The 18659-nt window shown below is 58.7% G+C and overlaps 1 protein-coding gene across 2 annotated transcripts in view; it reads left to right on the forward strand.

The window, feature by feature from the left end:
- Positions 1–16981, forward strand: part of dctn2 (dynactin 2 (p50)) — a 118452-nt gene extending 101471 nt beyond the window's left edge. For both annotated transcript variants that reach the window (XM_041180255.1, XM_041180256.1), the window contains 8 exons: positions 3378–3528; positions 4955–5020; positions 7374–7412; positions 10465–10542; positions 11464–11535; positions 15016–15118; positions 15281–15372; positions 16370–16981. In XM_041180255.1, coding sequence (XP_041036189.1) covers positions 3378–3528; positions 4955–5020; positions 7374–7412; positions 10465–10542; positions 11464–11535; positions 15016–15118; positions 15281–15372; positions 16370–16456 — 688 coding nt within the window. In that variant the 3' untranslated portion in view covers positions 16457–16981. The remainder of the gene's footprint in view (positions 1–3377; positions 3529–4954; positions 5021–7373; positions 7413–10464; positions 10543–11463; positions 11536–15015; positions 15119–15280; positions 15373–16369) is intronic.
- Positions 16982–18659: the final 1678 nt, after the last annotated feature.

An 18659-nucleotide genomic window follows, 5' to 3' on the forward strand; every position in this document is an offset into this window, starting at 1 on the left:
TCCGTCATCCATTTCCTTCTCTGCTTCCCTCTCCTGTTGATCTCCAATATCTGTCTGTCTCCCCGGCACTGCCCTGATTGTAGGGAGGCGATGGCGTAGCTGTACTGTCGCTGGACGGGTAATCCAGAGACCCAGGGAAATGCTCTGGGGACCCGGGTTAGGAGACTGGGAATCCTGCGGAGAGTCACTCACCTCCTGAATCCCCCAACAAAGCCTATCCACCATCTACAAGGCACAAGTCAGGAGTGTGATGGGACACTCCCCACTCGCCTGGATGAGTGCGGCTCCCACAACACTCGAGAAGCCCGACACCGTACAGGACAAAGCAGCCCCCGCTCGATGGGACACCCCATCCACAAACATTCACTCCCTCCACCACCACCACCGACGCACAGGGGCAGCAGTGTGTGTACTATCTACAAGATGCACTGCAGCAACTCGCCAAGGGCTCCTTCGACAGCGCCGCCCAAACCCACCACCTCTACCATCTAGTAGAACGAGGGCAGCAGACACATGGGGAACACCACCACCTGCAAGTTCCCCTCCCAGCCACTCACCATCCCGACTTGGGAATATATCGGCCATTCCTTCACTGTCGCTGGGTCAAAATCCTGGAACTCCCTCACTAACAGCACTGTGGGTGTACCTACACCACACGGGACAAAATCCTGGAACTCCCTCCCTAACAGCACTGTGGGTGTACCTACACCACACGGGACAAAATCCTGGAACTCCCTCCCTAACAGCGCCGTGGGTGTACCTACACCACACGGGACAAAATCCTGGAACTCCCTCCCTAACAGCGCCGTGGGTGTACCTACACCACACGTACAAAATCCTGGAACTCCCTCCCTAACAGCGCCGTGGGTGTACCTACACCACACACGGGACAAAATCCTGGAACTCCCTCCCTAACAGCGCTGTGGGTGTACCTACACCACACGGACAAAATCCTGGAACTCTCTCCCTAACAGCGCTGTGGGTGTACCTACACCACACGGACAAAATCCTGGAACTCCCTCCCTAACAGCGCCGTGGGTGTACCGACACCACACGGGACAAAATCCTGGAACTCCCTCCCTAACAGCGCCGTGGGTGTACCGACACCACACGGGACAAAATCCTGGAACTCCCTCCCTAACAGCGCCATGGGTGTACCGACACCACACGGGACAAAATCCTGGAACTCCCTCCCTAATAGCGCTGTGGGTGTACCTACACCACACAGACAAAATCCTGGAACTCCCTCCCTATCAGCGCTGTGGGTGTACCTACACTACACGGGACAAAATCCTGGAACTCCCTCCCTAATAGCGCTGTGGGTGTACCTACACCACACAGACAAAATCCTGGAACTCCCTCCCTAACAGCGCCGTGGGTGTACCTACACCACACGGACAAAATCCTGGAACTCCCTCCCTAACAGCGCCGTGGGTGTACCTACACCACACATGGGGACAAAATCCTGGAACTCCCTCCCTAACAGCACCGTGGGTGTACCTACACCACACGGACAAAATCCTGGAACTCCCTCCCTAACAGCGCTGTGGGTGTACCTACACCACACGGGACAAAATCCTGGAACTCCCTCCCTAACAGCGCCGTGGGTGTACCTACACCACACGGACAAAATCCTGGAACTCCCTCCCTAACAGCGCCGTGGGTGTACCTACACCACACATTGGGGACAAAATCCTGGAACTCCCTCCCTAACAGCGCCGTGGGTGTACCTACACCACACGGGGACTGCAGCGGTTCAAGAAGGCGGCTCACCCCCCCACCTTCTCAAGGGGCAATTAGGGATGGGCAATAAATGCTGGGCCCAGCCTAGCGATGCACACGTCCCCGGAATGAATTTTAAAAAGTCATAAGTGCAGGAGGAGGCCATTCTGCCCCTCGACCCCGCTCCCCCATTTAATAAGATCACGGCTGATCTGACTGTGACCTTGACTCCCACTTTCCTGTCTGTCCTCCATAGCCCTCGACTCCCTTGTCGATCAAAAACCCGTCTCACTCAGCCTTGACCCTAAGACGTAGGAGCCGAAGCTGGCCATTCGGCCCATCGAGTCTGCTCCGCCATTCAACGAGATCGTGGCTGATCTGATACCCCTCAGCTCCACTTTCCTGCCTTTTCCCCATAACCCCTCGGTTCCCGGACTGATTAAGAATCTGTCTGTCTCGGCCTTGAATATACTTAAGGGACCCGGCCTCCGCTGCTCTCTGGGTGGGGGGGCGGGGGGAGAGAATTCCACAGACTGACCACCCTCTGGGGGAAGAAATTCCCCCTCGTCTCCGTCTTCAATGGGAGACCCCTTATTCTGAAACTGTGCCTCCCTCCTCCTCCCCCCTCGTTCTAGATTCCCCCCACGAGGAGGTGGGGGGGTGGGGAACACCCTCTCAGCATCCACCCTGTCAAGCCCCCCACCCCCCTCCTCTCAGAATCTGATCTGTTTCAATAAGATCACCTCTCGTTCTTCTAAACTCCCAACGGGGTCCAGGGCCCAACCTGCTCAACCTTTCCCCGTGAGACAAGGTGGGGAGACGGTGGGGCAGTGGTAACATCACTGGGCTAGTAACCCAGAGGCCCAGGGTAACGCTCTGGTGGGGTGGGGGGGGGTGGGGGGAAGGACACGAGTTCAAATCCCCCCACGGCCGCCGGTGGAGTTGAAATTCAATCTGGAATCGGGAGCGAGTCTCAGTCAGGGTGACTGTGACAATGATCATCGATTGTCTTAAAGACCCGTCTGGTTCGCTAACGTCCCCTTTGGTGGTGGTGGGGGGGGGGGGGGCGGCGTAAATCTGCCTTCCTTACCCCGGTCTGGCCCTACACGTGACTCCAGACCGCTCCCCCCCACCCACCCACCCACCCCCACACACACAGCGATGGGGGGGTTGACTCTTACCTGCCCCTCTCAAGCAGCCGAGCGAGACTCTCAGTTCAAAGGTTGGGGGCGGGTGGGGGGGGGGCTGCAATTAAGGAGGACGGGCAGCCGAAAGAAACCACCCCCCACCCCCCCCCCACCCCCCCACCACCTCCCAGGAGTCAGCCGAGTGAACCTCCTCCGATGGGAGTACGTCCCTCCCTACGAAAGTGGGGACGGGCGCAGTCTCGCCAAATCCCTGTCCGGGGATTGTAGCGAGACTTCCCCCATTTTATACTCCGCCCCCCCCCCCTCCCACCCCCACCCTGCAATAAAGGCCAATGTGTTGCATTACCCCCCACCCCACGCCCCCCCTCCCCTCGGAATGACTCGCCGTACCCGCGCGATTGACTGTTTCGAGAACACGGTGCCAGTAACGTTTTTCTGTCTCCTCCCCGCCTTTCCTTTACCTATAACCTACCTCCTCCTCCCCTTTCCTTCTCCGCCGCACGCCAGGCGCCTGCTGACCCAGCTGGACGTCACCAGGAGCGGGAAGGGGCCATCCTCGTCGGCGGGTAAGGGCCGCGACACGACCGGGGACAGCAACGCGGTCACCTACGAGCTGTACTACCGGCCGGAACAGACACGGTTCACCCAGGCCGCCAAGGTGAGGGCGCGAGGGAAGGCTGTTCCTCGCCCCCCCCCCCCCCCCCCCCCACAATGGCGAGGAAGTCGGGGGAGGGGGTGGGAGGTGGCGGGGGTGGGGGTGGGGGTGGTGGGGGGAGTAGGGGAAGAAAATCTTTCGCGGGATGCGGGCGAGGCCAGATTTGTCGTCCACCCCCACCCCCCCCCGCTTGTCCCCTTGACCTGAGCGTCTCGCCCGGCTGTTTGGGAGGGGGGTAGGTGTGTGTCGTTCTGTGTGTGTGTGTGTCTGTGTGTGTGTCTGTGTGTGTGTCTGTGTCTGTGTGTGTCTGTGTGTGTCTGTGTGTGTCTGTCTGTGTGTGTCTGTCTGTGTGTCTGTGTGTGTGTCTGTGTGTGTGTCTGTGTGTGTGTCTGTGTGTGTGTGTCTGTGTGTGTGTGTCTGTGTGTGTGTGTGTCTGTGTGTCTGTGTGTGTGTGTGTGTGTCTGTGTCTGTGTCTGTGTGTGTGTCTGTGTGTGTGTCTGTGTGTGTGTGTCTGTGTGTGTGTCTGTGTGTGTGTGTCTGTGTGTGTGTGTCTGTGTGTGTGTGTGTCTGTGTGTGTGTGTGTCTGTGTGTGTGTCTGTGTGTGTGTCTGTGTGTGTCTGTGTGTGTGTGTCTGTGTGTGTGTGTCTGTGTGTGTGTGTCTGTGTGTGTGTGTCTGTGTGTGTGTCTGTGTGGTCTGTGTCTGTGTGTGTGTGGTCTGTGTGTTGTCTGTCTGTGTGTGTCTGTGTGTTGTCTGTGTCTGTCTGTGTCTGTGTCTGTGTCTGTGTCTGTGTCTGTGTGTGCGTGTGTGTGTGTTTGTGTGTGTGTCTGTGTTGTCTGTGTGTGTGTGTGTGTGTCTGTGTGTGTGTGTCTGTGTTTGGGGGGGGCGGTCTGGAGTCACGTGTAGGGCCAGACCGGGGTAAATTAGGCAGATTTCCCTCCCCGAAATGGGACGTTAGTGAACCAGACGGGTTTTTAAGACAATCGATGATCGTCGTCACGGTCACCGAGACTGAGACTGGCTCTCGATTCCCGATTTTATTAACTGGATTTAAATTCCACTGCCGGCCGTGGTGGGATTTGAACCTGTGTCTCTCTCTTCCCCCCCCGACCCCCGCAACCCCCACCCCCGAGAGCTTTCGCCTGGGCCTCTGAGTCACTTGTCCGGTGACATTAGCACCACATTGCCCCTTTGCTTCCGAGTCCTGGCTGTTTCCCAGGCAGCCGGTCAGGAGGCGCTGGGAACGACGGGCCGGTCACTCTGTCCATCCCGTCCGTCTCCCGAAGGCCCCACGTTCCTCCAGGGGGAGGCGCTCGCTGCGCTGCCGACCGACCGACCAGCCCTGCGGCGGGGATCCCACCTTGTCCGGCAAGCACGCGGGGGAAAGCAGGGCGTCACGGGGCCTAAACCCTGCCTGTTTTCCCGTGCCAGGTAGCGGAGCTGGAGAAGCGACTGGCGGATCTTGAGGCGGCCGTGGGCACGGACTCTGAGAGACAGGTAGGGGCCGGGCTGGAGGCAGCTGGCCAGGACGGCTGGGGGTGGTGGTGGTGGGGGTGGGGATCTCGCCAGGGGAGGTTTCTCTGAATGACAACTGCGTCTTGTGGAGACTGACAGGCTGGGCCTCCTCTCCTGGAAAGAGAGCAGCCGAGGGATGACCTGATAGAGGCCTTTCCAATTAAAGAAAAGGCAGACAACGTGCTGTGTCCCTCAGCACTGACCCTCCGACAGAGCGGCACTCCCTCAGCACTGACCCTCCGACAGTGCGGCACTCCCTCAGCACTGACCCTCCGACAGTGCGGCACTCCCTCAGCACTGACCCTCCGACAGTGCGGCACTCCCTCAGCACTGACCCTCCGACAGCGCGGCGCTCCCTCAGCACTGACCCTCCGACAGGGCGGCGCTCCCTCAGTGCTGACCCTCCGACAGGGCGGCGCTCCCTCAGCACTGACCTTCCGACAGTGCGGCACTCCCTCAGTACTGACCCCCCGACAGTGCGGCACTCCCTCAGCACTGACCCTCCGACAGTGCGGCACTCCCTCAGCACTGACCCTCCGACAGTGCGGCGCTCCCTCAGCGCTGACCCTCCGACAGGGCGGCGCTCCCTCAGCGCTGACCCTCCGACAGTGCGGCTCTCCCTCAGCGCTGACCCTCCGACAGTGCGGCGATCCCTCAGCACTGACCCTCCGACAGTGCGGCGCTCCCTCAGCACTGACCCTCCCACAGTGCGGCTTTCCCTCAGCGCTGACCCTCCGACAGTGCGGCTCTCCCTCAGCACTGACCCTCCCACAGTGCGGCTCTCCCTCAGTGCTGACCCTCCGACAGTGCGGCTCTCCCTCAGCGCTGACCCTCCGACAGTGCGGCGCTCCCTCAGCGCTGACCCTCCCACAGTGCGGCGCTCCCTCAGCGCTGACCCTCCGACAGTGCGGCGCTCCCTCAGCGCTGACCCTCCGACAGTGCGGCGCTCCCTCAGCGCTGACCCTCCGACAGTGCGGCGCTCCCTCAGCGCTGACCCTCTGACAGTGTGGCTCTCCCTCAGCACTGACCTTCCGACAGGGCGGCGCTCCCTCAGCACTGACCTTCCGACAGTGCGGCACTCCCTCAGTACTGACCCCCCGACAGTGCGGCACTCCCTCAGCACTGACCCTCCGACAGTGCGGCACTCCCTCAGCACTGACCCTCTGACAGTGCGGCTCTCCCTCAGCACTGACCCTCCGACAGGGCAGTGCTCCCTCAGCACTGACCCTCCGACAGTGCGGCGCTCCCTCAGTACTGACCCTCCGACAGTGCGGCACTCCCTCAGCGCTGACCCTCCGACAGTGTGGCGCTCCCTCAGCACTGACCCTCCGACAGTGCGGCTCTCCCTCAGCACTGACCCTCCGACAGTGCGGCGCTCCCTCAGCACTGACCCTCCGACAGTGCGGCTCTCCCTCAGCACTGACCCTCCGACAGTGCGGCTCTCCCTCAGCACTGACCCTCCGACAGTGCGGCTCTCCCTCAGCACTGACCCTCCGACAGTGCGGCGCTCCCTCAGCACTGACCCTCCGACAGTGCGGCGCTCCCTCAGCACTGACCCTCCGACAGTGCGGCGCTCCCTCAGCACTGACCCTCCGACAGTGCGGCGCTCCCTCAGCACTGACCCTCCCACAGTGCGGCGCTCCCTCAGCACTGACCCTCCGACAGTGCGGCGGTCACTGGCCATCTGGGAGTTTAAAATGTCAAACCTGGCACAAAAACTGCTTTAATATAATAACCTTCCGTCTCTCCCTTGGAATGGGAGTGGGAGCAGGAGCAGAGCATTCCGATCCTCGTGCCTGCTTCCCCCACCCGACAAGGTGGGGTTGACCTTCCGACTCGATTCCCTCGGTGCCTGAAAACGTTCCAAGCCGAAACCTGCCCTCTGCAAGCAAAAGGAACCTGTTCGCTCCTTACGCCCCTTTTTAATTACCCGAGAGAGCCTGTAGCACCCCCCATCACCACCCCACCCCCCCCACCATTGCTTTCTCCTCAGCCAATCAGAGTCGACTTGCCAACCCTTTTCCCCCCCCCCTGCGGTATAAATTGTTGTGAGAGTCTTTGAGATTTGGCACTCTGGCTCGTTTGCCCTGAAGAGCGCAAGATGTGAACAGCTTCAACAATGTAGCCGCTCTTCTCCGTGATATTCAAGTCCCGTGCTGCTGAGTGACCGTTCTTACTGTGCTTCAAGGGGTCCGCGGCGGCGGTGGGTGGGTGGGGGGGTGGGGGGGGGGGGATGGTGTGTGTGTCCGTACCGGTGGGCGATGCGCTTTGGGGCCTGTCGCCCGTCTCGTCCCGGTTTCTTGAGTGTTGACCCCTCGTCTTGTCTTTCGTACAGAACCCACTGACTGTTGGACTGCAGGGCTCCTGCCTGATGGTAAGCAGTGCCACCATTCTCAACCAGACGGAGGGTGGGGGGGCAAGCACAGCTTCACCAGAATGACATCCCCCCCCACCCCCCGGCCCCACTCCCACCACCCTCTGGGGCTGAAAGGGTTAATTCACGAGCACAGGCTGGGCTGGTATTCCCCTCGCGTATCGGAGGCTGAGGGGTTGATCCGATCGAGTTGGGGGGGTGGGGGCCGGCGGGGGAGGGTGGTTTAAGATGATTAAAGGATTCGATAGGGTTGATGGAGAGAGACTGTTTCTTTCCTCTGGTTTGGTGGGGGGCTGGTGTTGGGTGAGGGGGCGGTGGTTGGTGGGGAAGAGTCCAGAACGAGGGGGGGTGCAGTACATTATAAATTGGAGACAGGTCGTTCAGGGGGTGATGTTGGGAAGTGCTTCCTCACACAGAGGTGGAGGTGGGGGGTGGTGTTGGAAATGTGGAACTATCTCCCCACCAGTCCCTCTCTGCCCCCACCCCATCAACTCCCCCCAAAAAAGCTGTCAAGGCTTGGGGTGGGGCGGGGATGGGGTCAATTGAAATTTTGACGTGAGGTTGATAGAATTTTGCTAGGTAATATAGCTTTGAGGGTTAATGAGCCAAGGAGTGTCAGAAGGTGTTGAGGGACAAATGAGCCAAGACCTAACCCAATTGTGGAGCTAGTCTCGAAGGGCAGAATGGCCTCCTCCTGTTCCTGTGTAACAGGCTCGAGGAGGAGAGGGGCTGAATGGCCTCCTCCTGTTCCTGTGTAACAGGCTCAAGGGGCTGAATGGCCTCCTCCTGTTCCTGTGTAACAGGCTCGAGGAGGAGGGGCTGAATGGCCTCCTCCTGTTCCTGTGTAACAGCCTCGAGCAGGAGGAGGGGGCTGAATGGCCTCCTCCTGTTCCTGTGTAACAGCCTCAAGGAGGAGGAGGGGGCTGAATGGCCTCCTCCTGTTCCTGTGTAACAGGCTCGAGGTGGGTGGGCTGAATGGCCTCCTCCTGCTCTGTTACCTGCTGGCTTTACCTATCCCCTCCCTGCTGCTGACCTGCTCACACCTGTCGGCAGGTGCGACTCCGCTGTCTTGCCCTGTCTGCTGTGGGGTAGGTACATCGGACCGTGGCCCCACTTCCAAGTGTCTGACATCCAATTCTCCAGCACCCAGAACCCTCCCTGGGCCAAAGATTGGGGGAAGAATCCTCCTACCAACAACTTGGGAGAACTGTAAACCGTGAGGAGGACACTGTAGAACTTCAAAAGGACATTGACACATTGGTGGAGAGGGCAGATGAAGTTCAGTGCGGAGAAGTATGTATTATCAGTAAGATTGAGAGAGCGCAGAGAAGATTTACTAGGATGTTGCCGGGTCTTAAGGAGTTGAGTTACAGGGAGAGGTTAAACAGGTTAGGACTTTATTCCTTGGAGTGTAGAAGAATGAGGGGAGATATGATAGAAGTTTACAAAATTATGAGGGGTTTAGACAGAGTAAATGCGAGTAGGCACTTTCCACTTAGATTAGGAGAGATCAACACGAGAGGACATGGCTTTAGGGTGAAAGGGGAAAGGTTTAGGGGGAACATTAGGGGGAACTTCTTCACTCAGAGAGTGGTGAGTGTGTGGAACGAGCTAGCATCTGACGTGGTAAACGCGGGCTCACTCTTAAGCGTTAAGAATAAATTAGATAGATACATGGATGGACGAGGTCTGGAGGGTTATGGACTGGGTGCAGGTCAGTGGAACTAGCGGAATAATATTTCGGCACAGAGTAGAAGGGCTGAATGGCCTGTTTTCTGTGCTGTAGTGGTCTGTAGTGTGAGGTGATACACTTTGGTACAAAGAACATGGAGAGATAGTATGAAATAAAGGATACTATTCTAAAGGATGTGCAGGAGCAGAGGGACCTGGGTGTATATGTACATAAGTCATCAAAGGTGGCAGGACTGGTAGAGAGAGCTGTCTCTAAACATTACAGTATTCTAGGCTTCATTAATAGGGGCACAGAGTACAAGAGCAGGGAGTTTATGATGAACTCATGTAAGACACTGGGTTAGACCTCAGCTGGAGCATTGTGCACAGTTCTGGGTGCCGCGCTCTCGGAAGGATGTGAACTCATTGGAGAGAGTGCAGAAGAGGTTTGTGGTTCCAGGGATGAGACACTTCAGTTATGAGGAACGATTGGAGAGGTTGGGACTCTTTTCCTTGAAGAGGAGGAAGGCTGAGAGGAGACTTGAGAGGAGTTTTCAAAGTCATGAGGAGCCTGGACAGGGTAGAGAGGGAGAAAGTGTTCCTGCTCCTAACTGGATCGAGAACCAGAGGGCAGAGTTTTAAAGTATTTTGCAAAAAGCAGCAAATGTGAGGTGAGAAAAAACTTTCTCACACAGCGAGTAGTTTGGGTCTGGAATGCACTGCCTGAGAGTGTGGGGGAGACACGTTCAATCGAGGCGTTAGGGTCTGGAATGCGCTGCCTGAGGGTGTGGGGGAGACAGGGTCAATCGAGGCGTTAGGGTCTGGAATGTGCTGCCTGAGAGTGTTGGGGAGACAGGGTCAATCGAGGCGTTAGGGTCTGGAATGTGCTGCCTGAGAGTGTGGTGGAGACAGGTTCAATCGAGGCGTTAGGGTCTGGAATGTGCTGCCTGAGAGTGTGGTGGAGACAGGTTCAATCGAGGCGTTAGGGTCTGGAATGCGCTGCCTGAGAGTGTGGGGGAGACAGGGTCAATCGAGGTGTTGGAGAGGGAATTGATGATTATTTGAATAGAAACAACATGCTGGGGGGTACAGGGGGGAGTGGTGGGGTGGGGGGGTAGGTGGGGGGGGGGGGGGGGGTACGAGGGGGTTGGGGGGGGTGAAAGGCAGGAGATTGGCACTTAGTTGAAATGCTCAGAGAGCTGGCGCAGGCACAGTGGGCCGAAAGGTCTCCTCCTACATCATAACGATTGATTAACCTCTCGTCTCTTTTCCTGCTCCCCTTTTGTCCACCTTCCTCCCCCTCTCTCTCCCTCTCCCTCTCCCTCCCTCTTCCTCCCCCTTCCTCTCTCTCCCTCCCTCTCCCTCTCCCTCCCTCCCCCAGGGGACCCTGGAGGTTCTTCAGAGCAAAGTCAGCACCTTAGACCCGGCGACGCTCGATCAGGTGGAAGCACGACTGCAGGTAAAACCCCGGAGGTCGGCTCTGTCACCTGACCCTGAGGGGGGAGGAGAGAGGGAGAGGGGGAGGGGGAGAGGGGTTGAGGGGGTGGGAGGAGGGGGTCAGCGCGCACCAGGGCGGTGGGAACTCAGGAGGTGAACGGTTTTCGAAAAGGGATACCAGGTGGGGTGGCTAAGGGAAATAGATTTGCAGGGGCCAGAGGGACTGAGTAGGTGGCGGGTGTTGGGGGGGGTGGGGGTGAGGGGGAGAATGGGACTGACTGGATTGCTCTACAGGGAGCTAACATGGACTGGATGGGCCGAACAGCCTCCTCCTGTTCCTGTGTAACAGGCTCGAGGAGGAGAGGGGCTGAATGGCCTCCTCCTGTTCCTGTGTAACAGGCTCCAGGAGGGGCTGAATGGCCTCCTCCTGTCCCTGTGTAACAGGCTCCAGGAGGGGCTGAATGGCCTCCTCCTGTCCCTGTGTAACAGGCTCCAGGAGGGGCTGAATGGCCTCCTCCTGTCCCTGTGGAACAGGCTCCAGGAGGGGCTGACTGGCCTCCTCCTGTCCCTGTGTAACAGGCTCCAGGAGGGGCTGAATGGCCTCCTCCTGTCCCTGTGTAACAGGCTCCAGGAGGGGCTGACTGGCCTCCTCCTGTCCCTGTGTAACAGGCTCCAGGAGGGGCTGAATGGCCTCCTCCTGTCCCTGTGTAACAGGCTCCAGGAGGGGCTGAATGGCCTCCTCCTGTCCCTGTGTAACAGGCTCCAGGAGGGGCTGAATGGCCTCCTCTGCTCTGCTAAATCCAGTAAATCTGCAGATCTTGGAGAGAGAATCCTTGGTCCATTCTCTGTCCTTCTCACCCCCACATTCCCCCACCCCACAGCGGTGTAACCTCGGCCACTGGTCCCTGCCTTCACTAACCCCCTGCATCTTTCTCCCACTCAGAGTGTCCTGGCGAAGCTGAATGAAATTGCTAAACACAAGGCAGCAAACGAGGAAGCAGAGACCCAGAGCAAGGTCAGAGACCGGCTGCCTATCCGTTTTGGGAGACTGTCAGCTCAGTGACTTGTCCCGAATCCCCCCACCCCACCCCCGGTCTCCCTAACCGCTATCTGCGGCACAATGTGTACACGTGTTAGCGCGTGTCTCTTTCTGTCCCCGTTTGTCCCCCTCTCTCTCTCCCCTGCCAACTACCTCTCAGACCATCTTCCCACCCCCCCCTTTCTGCCTCTCTCTGTCCTCGTCCACCCTCTCCCTTCCCCATTCCTCCTTTCTGTCTCTGTCCCTGTCCCCTCTCTTTCTCTGACCCATTTCTCCCCTTTTTCTGTCCCTCCCCCCTTTCTCTCTGTCTCTCTCTTTCTGCGCCTCCCTCTCTCTGCACCTCCCTCTATCCCTCCCTGTTCACCCCTCCCTGTCTCTCTCTGCACCTCCCTCTCTCTGCTTCTCTCTCTCTGTACCTCCCTCTCTCTGTACCTCCATCCCTCTCTGCAACTCTGTCTTTCCCAGTACCTCCTGCTCTCTTAACACCTCCCTCCCTGTCTCTCTCTGCACCTCCCTCTCTCTGTACCTCCATCCCTCTCTGCAACTCTGTCTTTCCCAGTACCTCCTGCTCTCTCAACACCTCCCTCCCTGTCTCTCTCTGCACCTCCACCTCCCTCTCTCCCTCCGTCCCTCCCTCTGTCTCTCCCTCTCTCTGCACCTCTCTGCCTCTCGTGTGCCTCCTTCTCTCTGCACCTCCCTCCCTCTGCAGTTTTCCCTGTCTCTCTCTGCATCTCCCTCCCTCTATATTCCCCCTCTCTCTCTCTGCAGTTCTGTGTGTGTCTGTCTCTCTGCACCTCCCTCCCTCCCTCTCTATTTCCCCCTCTCTGCACCTCCCTCCTTCTATATTGCCCCTCTCTCTCTCTCTCTGCAGTTATGTGTGTCTGTCTCTCTGCACCTCCCTCCCTCTCTCTGCACCTCCCTCCCTCTCTGCAACTCTCTGTCTCTCCCAGCACCTGCTGCTCTCTCAACACCTCCCTCCCTGTCTCTCTCTGCACCTCCCTCTCTCTGCTTCTCTCTCTCTGGACCTCCATCCCTCTCTGCAACTCTGTCTTTCCCAGTACCTCCTGCTCTCTCAACACCTCCCTCCCTGTCTCTCTCAGCACTTCCACCTCCCTCTCTCCCTCCATCCCTCCCTCTGTCTCTCCCTCTCTCTGCACCTCCCTGCCTCTCGTGTGCCTCCTTCTCTCTGCATCTCCCTCCCTCTGCAGTTTTCCCTGTCTCTCTCTGCACCTCCCTCCCTCCCTCTCTATTTCCCCCTCTCTCTGCAGCTCTCACTGTGTGCCTGTCTCTCTGCACCTCCCTCCCTCTCTATTCCCGCTCTCTCTCTGCAGTTGTGTCTGTCTGTCTCTCTGCACCTCCCTCCCTCTCTCTGCAGCTTTCCCTGTCTCTCTGCACCTCCCTCCCTCTCTCTGCACCTCCCTCCCTCTCTCTGTACCTCCCTCCCTCTGCAGCTTTCCCTGTCTCTCTGCACCTCCCTCCCCCCCTCTCTATTCCCCCTCTCTCTCTGCAGTTCTGTGTCTCTGTCTCTCTAAACCTCCCTCCCTCTCTCTGTACCTCCCTCCCTCTGCAGCTTTCCCTGTCTCTCTGCACCCCCTTCTCTATTCCCCCCTCTCCCTCTCTCTGCAGCTCAGTGTGTGTCTGTCTCTCCGCACCTCCCTCCCTCTCATGTGTCTCTTTCTCTCTGCACCTCTCCCTGTCTCTCTTTCTCTGCACGTCCTTTTGCAGTTCTCTGTATACTTCCCTCCCTCTCAATCCCCCTCTCTCTGCAGCTCTCACTCTGTGTGTCTGTCTCCCTGCACCTCTCTCCCTCTGGAGCTCTCCCTTTCCATCTGTGTCTCTGTAGCTCTCACTGTGTCTCTCTGTATCTCCCTCTCTCCCTCCCTCTGCACCCCTCCCTGTCTCTCTGTGCACCCCTCCCTGTCTCTCTGTGCACCCCTCCCTGTCTCTCTGTGCACCCCTCCCTGTCTCTCTGTGCACCCCTCCCTGTCTCTCTCTGTGCACCCCCTCCCTGTCTCTGTGCACCCCCCTCCATGTCTCTCTCTCTGCACCCCCCTCCCTGTCTCTCTCTCTGCACCCCCCTCCCTGTCTCTCCCTCTGCAACCCTCCCTGTCTCTCTCTCTGCACCTCCCTCCCTGTCTGTCTCTCTCTGTACCCCCTCCCTTTCTCTCTGCAGCTTTCACTGTGTGTCTCTCTGCACCTCTCTCCTTCGGCACCCCTCCGTCTGTTTCTCTGCACCTCCCTTTGCAGCTCTCCCTGCCTCTCTCTGCACCTCCCTCTCTCTGCACCTCCCTCTCTCTCTCTGCACCTTCCCCCCCCATCTCTGTCCCTCCCTCTCTCTCTCTCTGCAGCTCCCACTCTGTGTGCCTTTCTCTCTGCACATCCCTCCCTCTCGTGTGTCTCTTTCTCTGAAGCTCTCATTCTGTGTCTCTCTGCACCTCCCTCTCTCCCTCTGCACCTCCCTCTCTCCCTCTGCACCTCCCTCCCTGTCTCTCTGCAGCTCCCTCCCTCTGCAGCTCTCCCTCTCTCCACACCCGTCTCTCTGCACCTCCCTCCCTCCCTCTGCAGCTCTCCCTCTCTCTCCACACCCCTCCGTGTCTCTGCACCTTCCTCCCTCTCTCCACATCCGTCTCTCTGCACCTCCCTCCCTCTGCATCTCTCCCTCTCTCTCCACACCCCTCCGTCTCTCTGCACCTCCCTCCCTCTCTCCACACCCGTCTCTCTGCACCTCCCTCTCTCTCTCTCCACACCCCTCCCTGTCTCTCTGCACCTCCCTCCCTCTCTCCACCCGTCTCTCTGCACCTCCCTCCCTCTGCAGCTCTCCCTCTCTCTCCACACCCCTCCGTGTCTCTGCACCTCCCTCCCTCTCTCCACATCCGTCTCTCTGCACCTCCCTCCCTCTGCATCTCTCCCTCTCTCTCCACACCCCTCCGTCTCTCTGCACCTCCCTCCCTCTCTCCACACCCGTCTCTCTGCACCTCCCTCTCTCTCTCTCCACACCCCTCCCTGTCTCTCTGCACCTCCCTCCCTCTCTCCACCCGTCTCTCTGCACCTCCCTCCCTCCCTCTGCATCTCTCCCTCTCTCTCCACACCCCTCCCTGTCTCTCTGCACCTCCCTCTCTCCACACCCGTCTCTTTGCACCTCCCTCTCTCTCTCCACACCCCTCCGTCTCTCTGCACCTCCCTCCCTCTCTCCACACCCGTCTCTCTGCACCTCCCTCTCTCTCTCTCCACACCCCTCCCTGTCTCTCTGCACCTCCCTCCCTCTCTCCACACCCGTCTCTCTGCACCCCTCCCTGTCCCTCTGCACCCCTCCCTGTCCCTCTGCACCCCTCCCTGTCCCTCCGCACCTCCCCCCCTCTCGTGTGTCTCTTTCTCTCCGCAACCCCCTCTGCCTCTCCTCCCTCCCCTCGAGTTCTGTTTGTGGCTTGGTAACCCACACTTGCCTCTCACCCACAGATATCCCAGCTCTACGACCTGATCCAGAAGTGGGACACCATGGCGATGACGCTCCCACACGTCGTAGAGAGGCTGGTGGCCGTGAAGGACCTGCACGAGCAAGGTGGGGGACCACAGCCCGCTCGTCCGCTTCTCTCTCTTTCCCCTTTCCCACCCTGTGCAATATTAGCCCCACGAGAGAAACCGGGGACATTTTGTGATTGTGGTGAGTTTCGGGAAGGTTTGTGGGGGGAGACTTACCGACTCTGCTTTGTTCTGGTTCCAGCCATGCAGTTCGGGCAGCTCTTGACTCACCTGGACACCACTCAGCAGGTGATGGCGAGCACAATGAAGGGGAACACCACCCTGTTAACGCAGGTACAGCTCCGCAGCCACCAGGAGGGACAGCAAGTGGACTTCCTGGGACGAAGGGGGGGGGTTTGTCTCACGGGGAAAGGTTGAGCAGGTTGGGCCCTGGACCCCGTTGGGAGTTTAGAAGAACGAGAGGTGATCTTATTGGGACAGATCAGATTCTGAGAGGAGGGGGGTGGGGGGGACTTGACAGGGCGGATGCTGAGAGTATGTCCCCACCCCCCCCCCCACCTTGTGGGGGGAATCTAGAACGAGGGAGGAGGAGGGGGGCACAGTTTCAGAATAAGGGGTCTCCCATTGAAGACGGAGACGAGGAGGAATTTCTTCCCTCAGAGGGTGGTCAGTCTGTGGAATTCTCTCCCCCCCTCCCCCCCTACAGAGAGCAGCGGAGGCCGGGTCAGTGAATATATCTGAGGCCGAGTTAGACGGGTTTCTGATCGACGAGGGGGTCGAGGGTTATGGGGGTGGGGGGAAAGACAGGCAGGAAAGTGGAGTTGGGGCCACAGTGACATCAAGTATGACCTTATTGAATGGAGTGGGGGAGGGGGACAAGTTCAAAGGGGCCGAATGACCACCTTCTGTTTCTCATCATCAGGAGCAGCTGGTCTGGCTCCCCCTTACCCGAACCCCCTCCCCCTCTTTTCCTCCCACTCCCTCACCACCCACCTCCTCCTCAACATGTCCGGGTTTCTTCGTTGCTCCTCACTCCCTACTTCCCGGACGCGTTGACTCACAGGGACGGGCACTGAGCTGATCCCTGCCTCCTCCCCCCCCCGGGGCGTCCTCCGCAGCCAATCCGGCTGAGGCTGTAATGGTGAGGGCGTGAAAGAGGCCGACGTGAGCCAGCCTGCCCTCTGCTCGGGGGCTGTGCGGGCTGAGGGAGTGGGTGGGGGGGAGGGGGGAAGGGAGGGAGTGAACAAGTGCAGGCGGGAAAGCTGTGAAGAGGGGGAACGCGATTTCCCTCCCAGTGTGCTGACTCGGCCTCGCTTTGTGTGTCCTCCAGGTGCAGAAGACGATGAACGACAACTTGACGGTGGTCCAGGAGAACTTTGTCAGCCTGGACACTCGAATGAAGAAGCTGACAGCGTAAACCACCCCACCCACCCCCCCAGGGCCGTAAACTGCATGCTGCGTACCGGTCCCGGCCAGCAACCCCGAGGAGGGGGTGTCCGCCCCACCGGAGAGGAGGGCTCACTCTCCCCTCAGTAAACCCGAGAGACAGCTGGCTTTCTGCTGATCCTCTTGACAGTTCCGTTTATTTAATTACAATCATCCTCTTCTTTTTTTTTTATTTTGTGTTGTCCAGTGCATTCCCTCCCCGACGCCCTCTGCGCCTGTTGTCCGCTTACCGGGCCGTGCTTCGAAGGGGCAGGCGGGGGAAAGCGGAAACTCTCGCACGCTTGCCGCGCCAGGATGAGCGTGAACCGGTGTGACGGTGCCCCCTCTCGCCTTCTTTCACTTGGCCGCGTATCAAGTGCCCCCCTCACCGCCCACCCCCCCCCCCCCCCCGGTGCAGAAGGGAACCTGGGTAAAGTATCTCGCTCTCGCTCAATCGATGTAGCCCCCCCCCATTGCCTGTCACTCGGTCCAATAAAAGGCTCTTTGCCGGACTCGTCCCTCGCTGTCGACTCTTTGTCTTTTTTCTTGGTCTGCTACTTTGCCTCTGTCCGCTGGCACGGCACACTCCTTAGCCGCTCCCACACCACGCGGCTGCTGCTCTCGACCAGATTGTGTGGTCACTGGGCTACAGCTTAAACGGTTTGCGCTCGCGTTATAGACCGGTGGGTGGGGTGGGAACGGACACAACTGATCTCAGTCACAGTGTGTTCGGGAGGGGAACTTGCAGGTGGTGGTGTTCCCCATGTGTCTGCTGCCCTCGTCCTTCTAGACGGTAGAGGTGGTGGGTTTGGGCGGCGCTGTCGAAGGAGCCCTTGGAGAGTTGCTGCAGTGCATCTTGTAGATGGTACACACACTGCTGCCCCTGTGCGTCGGTGGTGGTGGTGGAGGGAGTGAATGTTTGTGGATGGGGTGCCCCATCGAGAGGGGGCTGCTTTGTCCTGGACGGTGTCGAGCTTCTCGAGTGTTGTGGGAGCCGCACTCATCCAGGCGAGTGGGGAGTGTCCCATCCCACTCCTGACTTGTGCCTTGTAGATGGTGGACAGGCTTTGGGGGGAGTCAGGAGGTGAGTGACTGTCCGCAGGATTCCCAGCCTCTCTGACCTGCTCTTGTAGCCACAGTGTTTATATGACCGGTCCCAGTTCAGTTTCTAATCAATGCACAGCTCAAGTCAGGAGCAGCAGACAGTCCAAATGCGGTGTCAGGAAGGACAGATCAGCAAAAAATGCCTCTTTCTCTCGGAGACTCTCCAGTTGGTGGACCAGTTCCATCTAGACAGATGCAGTGAGGAGCCGTTGTGTTGAGGACCCTCCCCGCACCGTTAGCTGAAGGGGCCTTCCGGCACGTTCATACTAACATGCTGATCTGCAAACAGACACGTGTTAACAAGCAGTGTCCCTGATGTAAACACTGCGTAGAGAGGTTCGGGCCCGTGGGGGCAGAATGTCAGGCAGACGAAGTATCACTGTTGAGCTGAAGGGTCCATCGTTCCCACTCCACAGTGTAAAACTGCTCCTCAGCCACATGGCTGTAAAACTCTGGCTCAGAAAAGGCCACAGGATGGTCGGTGTAGAGGGAGCTTTACTCTGTATCTAACCCCGTGCTGTACCTGTCCTGGGAGTGTTTGATGGGGACAGTGTAGAGGGAGATTTACTCTGTATCTAACCCCGTGCTGTACCTGTCCTGGGAGTGTTTGATGGGGACGGTGTAGAGGGAGATTTACTCTGTATCTAACCCCGTGCTGTACCTGTCCTGGGAGTGTTTGATGGGGACAGTGTAGAGGGAGCTTTACTCCATAAATTTTCCAATGCCCACTGGTTTGCGGTTTAATCCGCTCTCACACGTTTCACCAGCGTTGACCCTCTGACAGTGTGGTGCTTCCCCCTGCACTGATCTTACTGCCCGTCTGCACTGGGGCTGGAACCCACAACCCGCGGTCTCAGAGGTGAGAGACAGAATGGCCTTGGCGAGCGGAACTGAGCGGTGGATTGGGTGAAGGGCCGTACATCCAAGGTGTCTGGACACTCGCTGACCGGACCACACATGCCTGTGTGGGTGAGAGCTGATAGAAACAGCCACAGCTTCGGAAGGGCAGGATGCGTAATCTCACAGCAGCTTGGTGGTGTTACATCTCTCTCTCTCTCCCTCCCCCATCTCCCTGGCGACAGGGGCCTGCG

This window comes from Carcharodon carcharias, chromosome X (genome assembly GCF_017639515.1).
Source record: "Carcharodon carcharias isolate sCarCar2 chromosome X, sCarCar2.pri, whole genome shotgun sequence".
NCBI lineage: Eukaryota > Metazoa > Chordata > Chondrichthyes > Lamniformes > Lamnidae > Carcharodon > Carcharodon carcharias.